Raw genomic sequence first — 17,751 nt, forward strand, 5'->3', positions numbered from 1 at the left:
AGCTACAGACCCAGGTCGCTCCAGCATTTTTCAGCTAAATTCATGGAGAAAGCTATTAATACTCAACCCGCAGACCACCTAGAACTTCTTCAACTCCTAGACAGCTCTCAATCAGACTTTCACACCAACCACAGCACAGAGACAGCCCTCAGTGCAGCCACTGATTACATCAGATGCATTCTCAACCGAGAGAAACGGCCACACTAATCCTCCTCAACCTCTCTGCAGCTTTTGATACGGTCTCCCACAAGCCACTCAACAAGAAAATCATCTGCTGAGTCCCTCAAGGATAGTCGCTTAGCCCAATGCTCTTCAACATCTACTTGATGCCCCTTGCGGACATCATCAGAGCCCACAGCATCAACGTAATATCCTACACCTTAGAGAGACAGCCCATCTCCCTTACCAACTCAACCAGCACCACAAAACAAACTTCACCACCTGCATGAGCAACATCGCTGCTTGGATGAAAAACAACAGTTTTCAATTCAACACAGACAAAACCAAAGTCCTAATTTTTGGCAACAACCATAACCCTCGGATGTGCCCATTCCGCGCTGACCTCTTCGTACATACTTACCGTCCCTCGTACTCTGGGGTTTGCCAATGGTGGGAAATAATAACAGCCAACAATAACTGGTATTAGTAGTGGTCGTTGTTGGCCGCAGTTTATTAATAACCAAAGACATATTAATAACACAAACTGGTTTCAAGCTATCTTCCATTTTACGAACATTAAACATCAATCATAATTGCCATATACAAATTATGACACCATCATGTGATAACAGGTGTCAGTCTTTTTATGCCCTCCTTAGTTCGAAAATGGGGCTTGTACCCAAACCAGTTTGTTGCCAGTCTATTGGTGCTCCAGTGGTTGGTTGCCCACGCTCTTTGCGTGTTGCGGAGGGGAGCTTTCCTGTCGGGAGTTAGGTCCCCAGCTCGCTACCATTTACGCCCTGCCGTCCGGCCGGGTCTGGGCCGCGAGTGCCGTCTCCTCCTGTTACTCCCCTCCTTTATGCCGCCACGTCACCCTGCCGTGCGGCATCCCAAAGTGAGTGGCCATCCTCTTACACACCGCCCGCCGGTGTGTTTTCTTAGCCAACCAGTGTAGGATTTCCGCTAACGCCCCTTCCACTATCCAGCACTGCGACTTTGCTGCTCTTTAGGTGTGGGTGGGTGGGCTTCAGTCATTGTTGTTGTCGCGCCGATCTCCCAGCTCCTCGAAGGTGTTGTGCTTCTTGCTGGGCGGCGGCGTCGCTTAAATCCTCCTGGGCCCTCCCTGCGGGCCTCAGGTGAGACCCCCTGATTGGGGGGTTCAAATAAAGCAGGTTGACCATTGGGCGCCCTTTGGGGGCGCTCAGGTCAACAGGTTACTTCCGGTCGGGTGGCTGGTGCGCACCCCGCTTCCGCTGGTTCCTGGGCGCATCAAAGCGCCCAGAACCAGTTTACCCCCGCTCTTGGCACCACGAGGGTTATGGCGCCGGCCTTCAAGCTTCCCCCACCCTACGGGCGGATGCGGCGGCCTCTGCAATAACCCTCGGATGTGCCCATTCCGCGGTGACCTCTTCGTACATACTTACCGGCCCCCGTACTCTGGGGTTTGCCAATGGTGGGAAATAATAACAGCCAACAATAACTGGTATTAGTAGTGGTCGTTGTTGGCCGCAGTTTATTAATAACCAAAGACATATTAATAACACAAACTGGTTTCAAGCTATCTTCCATTTTACGAACATTAAACATCAATCATAATTGCCATATACAAATTATGACACCATCATGTGATAACAGGTGTCAGTCTTTTAATGCCCTCCTTAGTTCGAAAATGGGGCTTGTACCCAAACCAGTTTGTTGCCAGTCTATTGGTGCTCCAGTGGTTGGTTGCCCACGCTCTTTGCGTGTTGCGGAGGGGAGCTTTCCTGTCGGGAGTTAGGTCCCCAGCTCGCTACCATTTACGCCCTGCCGTCCGGCCGGGTCTGGGCCGCCTCCTCCTGTTACTCCCCTCCTTTATGCCGCCACGTCACCCTGCCGTGCGGCATCCCAAAGTGAGTGGCCATCCTCTTACACACCGCCCGTCGGTGTGTTTTCTTAGCCAACCAGTGCAGGATTTCCGCCACGCCGCAGGGAGGCTCACGTCTTACTGCGGCTCCCCCCCCTCCACCTGGTTCGTGGCTCCCACCTCTTTCCATCCTTTTTTCCTCTTTTTTTTTTTTTTAATTGCAACCTGCGAGTGTCATTGCACTCCACAAGTTATCCCAAAACACCTCCATCCCCTTTTCGGAGAGGTGTACCCCGTCTTGCCCATATAGCTCAGGGCGGCCTGGGTGGATGAGGCCGTGCCGGATTGATTCCAGGCCATTGGCGAGGCAGAACTTGTGCATCGCAACATTTAATTTCCTCCTTGTGTTATCAACGGCCTTGTTGGAATCGGCACCTCTCCAGTACTTCCTGCTGATCATCTCAGACCAGACCATCGTTGTGGGACCCAGCCACGCTGCCGTCTTGGTGAGATCTCTTTGGATGGCCTGCCCGACTGCTTTTCGCCCTGCCGGGTCAGGTCGTTGCCCCCAAGGTTGATGATCAGGACGTCGGGCAACCAGGCCGAATCTGCCATGAGGCCGTCCAGCGTCGGCAGAAGCTGCTCCCATCTCATACCCGGCTGCCCTATCCAGCGGATGTACGTTGACTTGGGCCTGCTTATGCTGTGGCCCCCTCTTCGCCACCAAGACTCCATTCGGGACACGAATGAATGTCCCACCACCCAGACGAGCAGCGGGCGTCCCCCTGTCGAGAGAAAGCATTCTGTTAAGTGGCCTTCTGAGCACCGTGTGTACTTCCGAGGAGGGGACTATCACCCTGCCGTGCGGCATCCCAAAGTGAGCACCTCTCCCCCCCCCCTCGGGGCTTTCTACCCACCGCCTGGATCCTGTCCTCGGGCATGCCATGCTGCGCTGCCGAGGTCGCTGCGCCGATCCTGAATGAGTGCGATGCAAACGATGCCGCACGATACCCGGCTTTACCAAGGCCTTGGCGCATTATAGCTGTAAACTGGAACTTACTCAGGTTTTTCCCATCCTTATGTATAAAGAGAGGACCCTCTCCTGCTGGTCGGGCCCCCATGTACTTAAACAGCCAGCATACCGCACAGAGCCCAGCCTCTGGGATGCAATGGAGACGTATCGTCGTCCCCTTCCTTGCCCTGTCCGTTTTGGACTGCCTCAGCGTTAATTCCACCGCTCTAGCCATTGGTTTAATGTCTCTTGCCTGCAGGCATTGCTGCGCTGGGCCTGACTTGCTGGGAGCCACTAGCTCGCTGATTCGGAATGCTCCGAAGAAGGCTGTGGTGAATGCCGCCCTAAACAGTAGCAGCTCATATTTGTCTGATATTAGACCCGTGAGGGCTCCTAGGAGCTGCCCCAGCTTGGCGAAGTCGATGGGACGCCTGTCGTCCTTCTTTCTGCCCTCAACCTTTCTCCAGCCCTTTAGGGCCGCCTTTAAATAGGGCGAGGTAGTTGGGTCCTCGCCTGTATAGAGCCTGGCGAAATGGGCGATGGCGGACAAATGTGCCTGCGCCCATGATCTCGTTTTCTTCGAGTCGAATGCCCATTGTATGAATTTCTCAACTGCTGTGCGAGTTTTCGCCCCGTCTTCCAGCGATTTTAGACCCCCAACACTCATTACCGTGTTTGCGTAAGTCCTGTATCGTCTGTTAGCCTCCCCGGTAAGTGACTGCCCTACCAGCCAGGATAAGTCTACTCCTCCAGGTCCCAGAGGGACTGTGAAAATGGGGTCATCTCCCTGTCTGCCCCGGGCACCAGCTCTCTGAACCGCTTCATCTGGGCCCGGGAGAGTGCATCTGCTGCCGAGTTCTCTGACCCTGGCACGTGGCGTGCCTTCAGCTCCAGGTTCCCTTCCAGCTGCAATTTAATTAACCGTCGCATTAGCCTTAGTATGTCAGGGCATCTCGCTGCGCCTCTGTTAATGGCCTGCACTACTCCCATGTTATCTGACCACAGCGTGAGTTTCAAATTCTTTATCTCCTTTCTCCAAACGGTCAGTGCTACGATTATCGGGAACAGCTCGAGAAACGTGATGTTCCTAGTGAGCCCCTGCGCATGCCACTCCTCCGGTCACTGGCTGGCGCACCAACTGTTTCCCAGGACCGCGCCGAAACCCAGGCTTCCGGCCGCGTCTGTGTAAAGAGCTATCTGTTCGGCCGTTACCCACCCCTCTCTCCACATCCGCACCCCATTGAAATCTTGTAGGAACTCGTCCCACACCAGCAGGTCCTTTTTCACGCCTGCACTCAATCTGATGTGGTGGTGCTTGTGGGTGACACCGGCCGTTAGCCCTGTTAGGCGCCTCGAAAATACCCTGGCGGGCGGGATTACCCGAGCCGCGAAGTTAAGTCTACCAATCACTCCCTGGATCTCCCTCAGGGTGGCTTTCTTCCGACCCCGCAGCTTCGCTACTTCCCTGCAGAACTCTTTCACTTTGTCTGGAGGCAGCCTGGCCGTTCCTGCTATAGAATCTAGTTCTATGCCCAGAAACGTAAGCCTCGTGGTCGGGTTTGTCTTTTTTTCCTTTGCGAGGGGGACCCCCAGGGACCTGGCTAGATCCTCGAAGGCCGGCGAGGTGCTCGCGCAAACTGGGGAACCTGCTGGGCCTGTGAATAGGAAATCGTCTAGGTAGTGCAGTTTTCCCCCCTCCTGGTGTTGATCGTGCAGCGCCCATTCCAAGAAAGTGGCGAACTGCTCGAAATATGCGTATGATATCGCGCAGCCCATGGGCATGGCTTTGTCGACAAACACCTCCTCGCCCCATTGGAAGCCCAGTAGGTGGAAACTGGAAGGGTGGACCGGCAATAGGCGGAACGCCGATTCAATATCCGCTTTCGCCATAAGGGCTCCTATACCTGCCGCCTTCACCAGTTCAATTGCGTCATCGACTGACGCGTAGCTCACTGAACAAGCCTCGGGGTCGATACCGTCATTCACTGATGAGCCTTCCGGAAACGAAAGGTGGTGTATCAGCCTGAATTGCCCTTCTTTCTTGGGAACTACGCCTAGCGGTGAGATGACTATGCCCTCTTGTGCTTCCTTCGGGAGGGGGCCCTCAACTCTGCCCAGGTTCAGTTCCTTTTCTATCTTGGCGTTAACCACTTCGGGGTGTAACCTCGCTGACTTCAAATTGTTCGCCCCCGCCGAGGGGAGCGGGCCTCGGAATGGGATAACAAAGCCTTGCTCGAAGCCCTCCACTAATAACTTGGCATCATCTTTGTTCGGGTATTTGTTCGCCAGTCTGCGCAGCCGTTGTGTATCTATAGGGGATCTGGCCAGCTGGCACTTACTAACGTCCACCAGTTCCCCCATTTTTTCCGCGTTGCGGCTAACGCTTCTTGCTCTTTTCTCTCTTTTCCCTTTTCGATTCGTGTTTGGTACCCTTGCACGCCGAGGATGCGTGCTTGCCTCCGCAGCTGGCGCATGCGTGCTGAAACTTACAAGCGGACCCCCATGAGCAGTCCCCTGCTTCGTATCTCCAACAGATTGCCCTAGTTGCAGTTGGGGAGTACGCTCTCCCGTTCGACCGCCTCTGGTAATTACCGCTCTTCCCCTTTTAGTATGAGCTCCGAAAGGGCTGGTCGCTTTTACCCGCCCAGGACCTAGCTTCCTTAGCCGTAAGCATCTTGTGAATGAACCCTGATACATCCTCCTCGTTCCACTCCATTTCGGGGTGCCTCTGCATCTTTAATCTAAACCCTTTGTCGTTTTCCAACCAGGCATCCCCAGGGAATTGCCTCTGTGCTAGATGTATGTTGGCCTCGTATAGCCACAGGTCAGCGGCGCAATGGGGGAACCTTTCAACTATTATGCATGCCATGATTCTGAACGCATCTAGCCAATTTTCGAAATTGCGCTCCTTTCTGGCCCCGCGCCTTTCTCTCCTATCCTCTTCCTTCCTGTCGCACGTGGTTAGATCGAGCCCTTCCAACTGAATTTCTAGCAGTGAAAATATGTCTATGAATTCCTTGCGCCATATCCTCTCCTTTACCGCAAGCGGGATAAGACATGCCAAGCCGGTGGCCTTCGTGGTCAGGGACGCTGGACCAGGGGATGGCCTGATGTAATGATCATTGACTACTCCGCTCGGGGGTGGGCTTCCCGACACGGGGCCGTACCCCCAACCGGGTAGCGGGGAAATCTGTTCACGTTGGGCGGACAAGCTTACCTGCTCCTGTACTCTTGTTTGTCGGGCCCACCCCGGATCGACCATATGCCATGTGAGACCTGCCGCTTCCTCTGCGCGCTGTTCCCTAGGCCCTGTCACTCCTTGCCCTGTGCCACTAAGTAACCCCGGCGCCAGCGATTTTAAACATTCCTTTACGATGTCGCTAATATGCTCACCCGTTTTCTTTTTGCTGGTCGTTTCGCCCTGGTCGATGTCTTCCGGCCTTGCCGGAAGAGGTTTCTGCCGTACCTTCCTCGGGGGGTTCCTCTTGGATGATCTCTTCATCGGCATGTTCTTAGGTTTCTTCGGTGCGGATGGCCCTGGTTCTTCGTCCGCCTGTTCCACCGGTCTGTTTTCTTTTCCTTTACCCAAGTGAGGGTGCAGCCAGTCGTCGCCGTGGATGGCCGCTAACTCGCGGATCTTCTTCAGTACTTCTGACCTCTCGTCTGGCTGGCCCTCAGACATGTTGTGATCACCTGCGCACTTCGTGTGGCTTTCTGGGTTCGTCTGCGTCAGGCCGTCGGCTGGGGCACAGCTAACTGCGTGTGCCTACCCCCGGGCTCTGAGCTTGTTGCCCCTTTACCTGTTGGTCGCTTCGGAGGAGCTGGCAAGGCGCGCCGTACTCCACGAGGCGTCTTCGGGGACAAGGCTTGCGTCTTTCAATCGTGGCCTCACTTTCTTCAGCTTCGTCCTTCGCCGCGTCGCCTCTCTCCTTCAGTCGTTGTTGTTGTCGCGCCGATCTCCCAGCTCCTCGAAGGTGTTGTGCTTCTTGCTGGGCGGCGGCGTCGCTTAAATCCTCCTGGGCCCTCCCTGCGGGCCTCAGGTGAGACCCCCTGATTGGGGGGTTCAAATAAAGCCAGGTTGACCATTGGGCGCCCTTTGGGGGCGCTCAGGTCAACAGGTTACTTCCGGTCGGGTGGCTGGTGCGCACCCCGCTTCCGCTGGTTCCTGGGCGCATCAAAGCGCCCAGAACCAGTTTACCCCCGCTCTTGGCACCACGAGGGTTATGGCGCCGGCCTTCAAGCCTCCCCCACCCTACGGGCGGATGCGGCGGCCTCTGCAACTTCCCCTGGAACACCTCTATGTGGCCCTCCGAACTTGGTCGCAGGCAGACCATGTGAAGAACATTAAGATCATCCTGGACACTAACCGCTTAAGAGCAGACAGAACGCCGTCTCCTCATCATGCAAATGTTACAAAAGATTTTACAGCACACCACCCTGAACACCTGACGTATGGAAACCCAGGCTCTTTTCACAAGTAGACATAATGGATAAGCCCTCTACATCAGAATCCCAGTCCATGTCCTATGCCGACTCAAACCACCCAGAACTCTACCGTCAGACTCATCCTGAAAATACCACAAAATAACTTCTCAACAATCTCCACTGGCTCCCAGTCCGGGAATGATGTAAGTTCAATGTACTCACCCACGCCACAAAGTTCTCAACAACATCCGGTCCACCTAACCTCATCCACTGCTTCAACTTCTACCAACCCACCAAACACCTTCAATCTATGTCCCAGGCAAGGGCACATCATCCTCACATCAAGAAGACCAAACGCGGAGGATGCTCCTTCTCATACCTCACAGCCAAGACCTGGAAAGCTCTCTTGAAACATCTCAGAACACCCCCTTCCCATGGACTTTCAAAGGTACCTAAAGCCAAGGCTCTTCCAGACAAATCAGTCATGATCGCCTCCTACGCACCTTAGGCCTAACCTATTCAGCGCCTGGATACCCTCGCGGGTGATTAGAGGCGCTCAACAAATTCACATAACAGGATGTCAACATGCTTTAAAATTAAGCCAGAATATATTGAACATGTCATATGTTTTGATAATGCACTGAATCAATTTCTTTACAAAAACACATACAATGTGCGTGTGCTACCATTTTTATATCACAACATATGGAGTCAAGAACAAATTGCATTTATGAAGGGAAATAAATTATAGTCCGTAAAGACACAGTTTAATCAACGCACAGTAAATGAAAGTTATTGGGCTCCAGGAAAAATAATTAAATACAGTAAACATCAAAGATTAAAACCCTAAATCCAAGTGAAAAATACCATTATTATATCAGCAGACCTCTAATACGGTGTCAATTAGTCTAGGGTAACTGATGTGCATAAGCATTTAAATAGGGAGTTGTTAGTAAAGTGCTGCAAGCAACAAAAATAGAGCAAACAGATTTTGCCATTTTCTCAATAAGAGAATGAGCAGAGACATATACGTACCCTCTTAGCTTGCTGTACAACATTGATAAATGCCCCAGAACACACTTAAAGGATTAAATACACAATGATTCACAACATAAATGTATGATGTATGAAAGAAGGTGTGAAGTGTTCAGTTTCTAAACATGTGCAACATGAAGAATAGTGATAATAGTCCACAGCCAAATCTTTATCAGGACAGACCTAGGTTCTTCAAAGCCCAAATTGCTCTAATTCACGAGGCTAGTTACATTCCCATTTGCAGGCTTTTTTTTCTTCAAATAAGCACACACTATGTGTAAATTTTGAACATTAATCACAAGTACCACCTTTTTGAAATCCTGTAAGAAAAACAAAAAGGCAAAATCAGCCAAGATCATATTCTATCCAGCAGCCTTCTCTTATGCTGCATGATAACACCTCTTGTCAGCCTTAGACTTTTTGGCACTGGTGGGGCAGCAAGTGGATACAAGTGGGAGGGCCAATGTCCTATTGAATAGAGAAGAGAACCTTAACCTGGAAACACTATTTAAAAAGCTCAAGAACCAGATTCACCACAAGATGATTTCCCTAGGAGTTTACAATGAATGGAAGGAGGCGTCAGCAAGTGTGCTTTTAGGCTTGCGGCTGCTTTAGCGAAAACTTTTCATACTCCTTTTGTAGCCATATAGTACAAATATGTATTAAATCTGATTACACCACTTTCTTTTCTGGTCTGTGCTTTGCAGTTAAAGAGGCTCAAAAGATTTTGACTTTATTTAACAGTACACACGTTTCAGTTTCAAACTGCTCAGAGAGATCTTACCTGATCAGCAGCTTCAAAGCTAAGATCTTCCTTTTCTGTCTTTATAGATGTTAATTTTGTGCTACTGGAAGGGTCTGTCTTGCTATCCAACCGATCCAGCTTCGGTGTTATATCTCCTAAAGGAACATCTTTTGTGTCATCCTTATCCAGCAGGTAGCGGAGTAGTGCATTTTCTTTCTTCTTGGGGCTCACTGGTTCCTGCTTTATCGTCACATCAGAACAAGGTGCAGTGCTATTGGGCTCCTGATTCACTTCCTTGCCTGTGGCCTCTGCTGTAATCTTAGCCAAGTCCACAGGAGAACTGCTGTCCTGCAGGAGTCTGTGCAAAATTTTATGCTTCTCTTTCAGTGACGTTCCGTGTGTCGAAGCAGACAAGACATTCATTGCTAAGCTTCCACTGGAGTCTTTATTACTCACATCTCCCATGTTGCCAGATAACAAAGAAGGCTCTATCTGATCCGTTTTGGTGGTAAGCAACTGTAAGAGTTTAGTCTGTCCTTTGTTGTCCATTAGCCTATTTTGCCCATCAGTCCTTTCACCACCAGTAGCCTGAGACAGGCTGTTTTCGTTGCCATCTTTCTGTTCCCCTGAATGGCAATTGCCTTCCGTGTGTCCAGCTGTACCTTCAGTTTGCTCCCCATAAAGTCCAAAGCACTCCTTCGAGTCAATGCTCCCTGATTTGTTTAGCTGAGGGGGGTTCATGTTACCAGGGGAATTTTGCAAGTTATTTATTTTTAGGTCTGGTGAAGCCAACGACTGTCCTAGAGTGACTCCATGTCGATCACTTAGGGCCTGAAGTGCATTTAGGGAACTGTTGGCAAAACTATGGCTATTCCCTGTGCTGCTACATACACCCACTGGTGAATGCAGACCTCCAGCAGGAGAATACTGACTGGGCGGGATTCTTGGACTTCCAGCAACCGCAGAACCAACTCCAGGACTCACTCGATGCCTTGGAGAAAGCATAGAGTTTGGCGGCACAGGGTTCATGACAGGGCTGCTCTGAGATGGACTATTCATTTTGTGTGCATAGCTAGTACCCTGAGGAGTTGTTGGCTGCATGTTCGACACATGGTTCATTCCTCCAGAACCAGCAAATCTGTTTGCTGGTACACCCATTTGTTCCTTTGGATCACCTACAGAATAATTCATATTGCTACTTATGGCCATATCTTGACTGATGCTCCCACTGCACATAGTTTGATGTGCAGGGCTGCTGGATCTCATTACATTCAGTGACTTGCCCATTGCTTGTCCAGTCATATCAGAATTCAATCCACACAAATTTTGCTCCCTGCAAAACAAGAAAGAGGAGAAAAGAATTTCAATGCATGGCTAAGATGTCTAACATAAAAGAGATGGGCCTGAAGCAGCAGAATATAGTGACATGCTGGCACACTCTGACTCGAAGCGCTACGGAGGGGATTATGAAATGCCTCCTTAGACCGAGCTACTCTGAGCGACCCCCCATTGCGCATCCCTTTGCTCCCAACACGTAAACTGTTCGGATAACCAATACAGCAATGCGTGGTACTCTCCTGCCCCCTGACCTCCCTCACGGATAAAGCGCCCCATTTGTTTTATAAATACCTGCCAGTAAAATGAAGAATACCTTTGCCACAGTTAGGCCGCCTTAGTGACTGACCTGGTGGCAGGGAAGGGTGGGTTAGGGTTAAGGTACTAAATGTTTTGATATGTTTGCTATGGTGACACTTGGAAATTCGTTGCTAACACTGGCGCTCTAGTAAAATTAACGTCAGTATCTGTATGTTTGTAACAATCAATGTATGTTTGGTTTGCTACCCTAGTGTTGCACATCTTTGTCCATCTAGGATGTTAATTATTTTAAACACGAAAACAAGCATGTTTAAAAAAACAAAAAAGACGTCTAACAAGCATTTTGAAGGAGTAAACGGTTACTTACCCTATAACAATCCATTCAAAGTGCTGTAGATTAACTGGCTTTGCACAATCTTGCCATCAAGTGTTGGGTGCAGCCTTCTATAAGTTGTTTTTCTTCGAAGAAGTTCTGAGTCACAAGACACCTTGCAACTCCTCCCTTAGCCCACAATGCACCAGGATTTCAAAAACACTGCGACAGGGCCGGTTTAAATCTCCTAAACTTTTATTATGTGCATGCCTGCAGACTCATCTCTTTCTATTAAAAAGTGTGAGATTTTAGGAGTACGCAGAAGTGCTGGCATCATGTCCGCTTCCTATCTAGGCCGACATTTTCAATATTTAGGTTATGGTCACTGCCATGTTATTATGGACACTTACAGTGAAACTGAGATGACATTTATTGCCAAACGTATAAATATGAGATAAAATAGATCACAGGATACTTTAAGAACGCAAGTGCCTGAACATTACCTGGAGGTGGCATCACAACTAAACTATCAAACCAGATGTCATGCCAGTTTGCAGCGACAAAGCAGCCTCAGTTAGGGGTTGCTCCAGAATTTCAAGAGCAGCGCAGAGAAGTGGTCTCAGCTTGGCACTGCTCACCATTCCTGGGCAATATTATAGAGAATATCTTATCAACTATTTCTTACTATGCTGCGTGATCCATCTAAAGAAACTCCATTTATAGGTTAGCTATTTTCAATTTCAGCTAAATGTTAGCATACTGCTTAGAAGCGGCGATAGAGTGTTAGGATGCTAGAAACTTGGTAAACACTCTAGGAATGTTGTGTTTTTGCTGGCCATTTTCTGCACTACTGTATTTTCTAATTCTGTGTGGTTTCTGTTCATATATTGTTCACTAGACTTGGATTTTAAAAGATCCAGTTATTTACCTTTGGTAACGCTCTTTCTGGTAGAGATTATCTAGCTGCAGATTACTCATATGTTTAATATTCCCCTTGCATCAGACTGGATCCAGAAACTTTTCAGCAGTAGTTCTGTGCACCAAAAGCTGGTGCCTTCCGGCTCCGCATTGACGCTGTTCTGCCCTGGAAATGTGCGAGCCTATATAGGCGCAACTCCCAGATGCAGACATAATTTGCTTTTAAAACTGTCCGCGCTCAAGACGCATAGCCCAAAAAGCAAATTGGCAGACAGTGTGCAGATTCCTATACTTGGATCTTATTAATGGATATAGTCCAACAACAGAAAGGGGAAGACAGGCGGGTCAGTGAGAAATCAGCAGCTAGATCCGAGTCTCTACCAGAAAGAGCATTTGCGATGGCAAGACCCTTTCTTCTAGCTGCAGATTCTACACTTTCGAATAGATACCAAAACAGTACCTATTTGGAGGTCGGTTTGTGAATAGAGTCAAATACGAAAGTCCAGCGGGACAGAGCAGGCCATATGCCTCCCTGGGTGAACCAAACTATCCAGACAATAATGCTTCGTGAACAGATGGTGGCATGCCCACTTGACCACCTGGTGAATTTCTAGGACAGGGACTCTGTGTGCTAACACAGTGGTAGCCAGTTTAGCCAAGCTAGGAAGAGCACACAGTCCTCCCAGAGGTCGCTTTTTAGCCAATGCATAGCAGATTTGTATGCAGAGCATGCTCCAGCAGGAGAAGGTTCTCTTCTGCACAGCCATATCTTTTTTCGATCCAGAGTACCCCACAAAGAGCTAACTCTCCACCCAGTGGACTCTGGTGTGATCCATGTAAAAGCTCAGTGGTCTCTTAGGGTCTAAGCATTTAAGTATCTCCTCCTCAGAGGGGTGAGGAAGAGTAGAGAATGCCAGCAGAGTGATGGTTTAGTAGAGATGGAACAAAGGCACAACTTTCAGCAGGAACTATGCCGGGGTCCTCAGAACCAGTTTGCCTGGGAAGAAGAAAGTGTTTGGTGGATTGACAGAGAGCCTGGAGCTCACTTACGCCATGTTGAAGCGATGGCAATGCGAAAAACAGTCTTGATAGTAAGGCGTCATAGACGATGGCAGTGAGGCAGCTCTAACGGAGTCATATCAGATAAGTCATGACCAGATTAAGGTCCCAGTGGGGCAAGACCAAAAAAAAGGGGGAAGATGTTGCAACGCTTTAAAAAGAATCGTGTAACAACTGGTGATTTAAACAAAGGGGGCTGATACGGCAACCGTACGAAGGCCAAGAGGGGTGAAAGACAACCCTTAACCATGCCCAGAGCAAAGTCTTGCCGCGCCAGAGACAGTACAAGAGAAAACATTAGACAATTTGACCTGGAGGGTGCCAATCTGGCAAGTGCCTTATCAAGCCGCAAGCTTGCCTCAACTCCGCATACCAGTTATCCTAAGAAGGCTAAGCTAACTCATCATCCGGGTCACAGTTGCTATCAGTCTCTGTACCAAGAACAGAAAGTAGAAAAAGTTGTTTGTCTGTGGTAAGTCGAGGGCAGAAATGGGCACCTCTGTAGGATTCGCGGAGAGACGTCTAAGTTGGACCGTCATTGAGTTGGCAAAGCTGACATACCCAGTTTGGTTTTGGGTGCCAGAAGTGGCACTGGAAATGGAGCTGGAGACAAGAGTGACTCAGAGGGATCAGCTGGCGAGAAGGACAAACCTGCTGGCGGGCAGTATTTCAGGAGGAAAGCCTCTTGGCTCCTCGGGGCCTGAAGACGTGCCAGGGGGAATTGGTAGGGAACCGAAGAGTCAGAGCAAAACTATGCGGAACCCTTCGATCAGACATAGCATTGCTAAAGGCACCAGGAATTCAGGTTCTGTGGGAACGAGCTGCGGAATCAGCTCCGAAGTTGACGACTTCGAAAGAGAAATCAAGAAGGTTGATGCCACCAACGCACTTGCTCAGCGGAGTACGAGTGGCGTTAAGGAGCGGAACTCGGCTACAACTTCATGTGCTTGCAGGAAGACTTGGAGCACAATGAACACCAGCCTCTGGAATGCATCTACTGACTCTGGGAATGGGAGTGGGACCAAGATCAAACCTTTGACTCGGAACAGGTCTTGGAGCAGTCCCGGTGCTAAGTTTTCTCATGCTTGGTGACAAAGAGTCGCCTTGCATTACCTGATGGCTTTTGGGTGCATCAATGCACAATCCCCATTGGTCTGGAGTTATGGCATGACTACAGACACCACATCCGTCACAGTCATTGGTTTGCAGCAGTTCCTCTAGAACTAGAAACTTGTACTTTTAGAAATGACATCCAATGCACACTAACAGAATTTTGGAAAATCGAGGTAAGGTGTCTCAGAAAAACATGAGAACGCTCCGGATCCACATCTGAAGTAGCGGAAAGAAAGGGACTGAAATCAGCTTGCAGGAGTGGTGCCTATACAAGCCCTACATGTCATTTCTGGAGCGGACATGGGGAAGTGTGGTGCTACAAGGCACCACCTTCTAGCACAGAGAGGTCCACTGAAAAGTTTCTGGATCCAGTCTGACGCCTGGAAATTATTCAAAAGGTGAGGAACATGCACCTAGAATTCTTTATCAGACATAAAGACTTTAAAGTTTTATCCCCTGTTTCCTAATGCTATTTGGAGTGTCTTATCCATTCAAGAAAGAGGGTTTGGAGTTCTACTGTGTATCTAAACTCATCGAGAGGGACCAGACATGACCAGAAAACACCACTGAACAGTATTGTGTGCATGGGTTGCAGGCCAATTGGGTTTCTAATTTGTGTTGGTGCACTGAACTAAGTCCTTGCAACAGGGGGTTAGAAAGCTGACCCCTGCAGCTCTGAGGGTACTCCCAGAATGGGACACGATGAAAGGTTCCATCTCAGATTATTTTCCCCTGTGGGACAGTAAGGTTACTGGTGTGTAATGAGGCAAGACAATAAGTGGGAAAGAAAATAGATTGCTTGATCGCGCCCAGTCAGGAGGGAGGGTACATGTGAATCGACAGCATTACTAGCATATGGTTAAAGGATAACATTTTCTATTCATAGTTGTGTTGCAGTAGATCCACGTACTACACAGACTGTAAAGTAGTAACTTCTATAAGCAGTGGTCAGCGAGCAGACAATGCAGATGTTTGGAACAGAGTTTTTAAATTGTTTGGTCAACTAAGCCTCTTTTTCACAAAGTAGTATTTGGTGAACATGTATATTGTTGACGAAGTAGCAGCTTTACAGGCCTGCCATGGGAATGTTTCCTAAGAAGACCATAGTAGTTTTCTTTTAGCGAGTGGAACGTACTGTAGACATTGCATGTAATGTACATTTAGCATCAGCATAAAACATTTGAATACACCTAACAATCTAGCTAGTAGTATCACTTTTAGTGATAGGACTGCTGGTTTGAGGTTGTCCAATAGCAACAAAGAATTGCTTTGTCTTGCTTATAAATGTAGGTCTATTATTGTACTACATTAGTGCTCTATTGGTATCAAGTGTGCGCAAAGCCCTTTCAGCCAGTGTTTCTTGGTGTGGGAAGATAAAGGGCCTCTCAATTGCCTGGGTCACATGAAAAGGAGACACGACTTTTAGGAGAAATTTCCCTGTGCACTTAAAAGAAGGGTTGCTCCACATTTATAACTTGCAGCTCCCTCACTCTTCTAAGAGAGGTGATAGCAACAAGGAAGTCAAGTTTCAGGATTAAAATTGCATTTCACAGCAGTGTAGCGGTTCAAAAAGAGGGCCTATTGGTCTTGTTAGGAATGTTCAAATTCCAGGCTTGCACTGAAAGAGTTCTTGGAGGAGAGGAACTCCATACAGGCTTGACTAAGGCTATTTTAAAGACAGATAAATATTCACGGTTCTATATGTAGGCTGAAACTGTAGCAAAGTGTAAATGAGTAGAGGTGTATGCCAGACCCAGCTTTAGCAGATGAAAATGACAATGTCCTGCACAGATGCTTTAAGGGAGTCTATGTTTACACAAAACAGAAGTGAACAAATAGTTTCCACTTCCCTGCAGAGCAAGCACAACAGCGGGTGTATGTGCCTCATGCAAGATTTGCATACACTCCTCCCGAAGTTTAGGGTACCAAATTGTAAGGTGTCAGGTGCCAGACTGCTAGTTTCAGCTCCCTGATGACTGAATGTCTGAGATGGCACTGATGCTGAGTCAGCAGATCAGTTCTAAGTGGAAGCTGTTTTTGAGACTGGATCAACAATTCTAATAGCACTGAGTATCAAAGACATCACGTCCAGGTCTGTGCCACCACAGAATGAGGGTCATGGTTACTTGCCTTATTTGCTCATTACTTATGAGATCGGAGAGAATGGCAGAAAAGCGAAGGCAAATATTGATCAATTGCGAATTTCCCCTAGAATGTGTTTGCGGGTACCAGGAGGAAAGCTTTGTCATTTCGTGTTTTGTGTGGTGGCGAACATATCCATTGTACAAGTGCTCACTGGTGAAAGGACCTTTGATGTAGCTGAGGATATATCTCCCATTCATGGACTTGTTGATGTGTCCCGTTTAGCCGGTTTGCAAAGTAATTTTTCACACCGGACAGATGCTACACAAATAGCAGAATGTAGTTGTGAATGACCCTATAGCAAATGTTCTGGGCTGGAGCGAACACCTGGAGTGAGTGAGTCCCCTCTGCTTCTAGATGTAGTACATTGTAGTCATGTTGTTCGTTTTTAGGCCTCAAAGGAGCCTGCAAACGGCACTGAGTGCAAGCCGAATTGCCAAGAGCTAGAGAAAACTAATTTGGTGAGTTTGCTGTTGTGGTGTAATGGTACTGTGAACAGCCATGTTGTTGAGATGAGCTCCCCACCCCATGAATGGGGCATTGTGATTATAGTCACATGCAGTATACGGTCAATAAAAGACCAGTACAGCACCAAGTGCTTGTTGGTGCACCACCAGAGTGTGAGCAGGGTCCTGGGCTGTACCAACCCTTGATCTTCCCATTAAGTTTCTGCTTGTGAAACTTCCCTCCATATGCATTCTTGCAGTGGAAGCATGTGCAGCCTTGCATGCAGCACTATCACAATACATGAAACAATCGTCTCCAACAATTTCATTACTGTCCGAACCATAATTGAACAGGGAATATGATAAAGGCAGCAGCCTTTTGAATGCCATCACCCTCTCTTGGTTTGGGTGGGCTTTCCCTGCAGCGTCAATTAGGACTGTTCTCAGGAAGGAGTTGGATCTGCTGAGACAAGATATTTGACTCTTTGGCGTTTACAGTGTACAGCTACAACCGCTAGGCATTTGGTAAATACTTTGGGGCTGTCGTGGCCACTAAGTGCACATCTCTGAATTGGTGTGCTGACCAGAAAGTATAGGTAGCACTGATGCACTAGATATATGGGGATGTGGAAGTATGAATCTTTAAAAACAAGTGTCATCATGAGATCCTTGGTGCAGAGCAGCGGAATGATGTCCTGCAGGGTGGTCATGTGGAGGTGCTGTGACAAGATGTAGCTATTCAGCAGCCCGAGGTCAAAGATGGGCTTAAAATATCCATCTTTTTTGAAGATCAGAAAGTCCAGCGAGTCAGCTACTTGGCCTCACTGGTGAGGGGGGTACCAGTTCGATGACACCTTTGAGGAGAAGTGCTAGCACATCTGCCTTTAACAACCAGAGATAATTGCAACTCATTAAATGGCAAAGTGGGGTATGTTTGATGGGGTG

The 17,751-nt window shown here is 48.7% G+C and overlaps 1 protein-coding gene across 3 annotated transcripts in view; it reads right to left on the reverse strand.

Annotated features, from left to right (window-relative positions):
• Nucleotides 1–17,751, reverse strand: part of NCOA2 (nuclear receptor coactivator 2) — a 768,019-nt gene that overhangs the window by 328,229 nt on the left and 422,039 nt on the right. For all 3 annotated transcript variants that reach the window (XM_086965858.1, XM_086965859.1, XM_086965857.1), the window contains exon 10: nt 9,259–10,552. In XM_086965858.1, coding sequence (XP_086821984.1) covers nt 9,259–10,552 — 1,294 coding nt within the window. The remainder of the gene's footprint in view (nt 1–9,258; nt 10,553–17,751) is intronic.

The sequence above is a fragment of the Lissotriton vulgaris genome, chromosome 4_1 (assembly GCF_964263255.1).
Source record: "Lissotriton vulgaris chromosome 4_1, aLisVul1.2, whole genome shotgun sequence".
NCBI lineage: Eukaryota > Metazoa > Chordata > Amphibia > Caudata > Salamandridae > Lissotriton > Lissotriton vulgaris.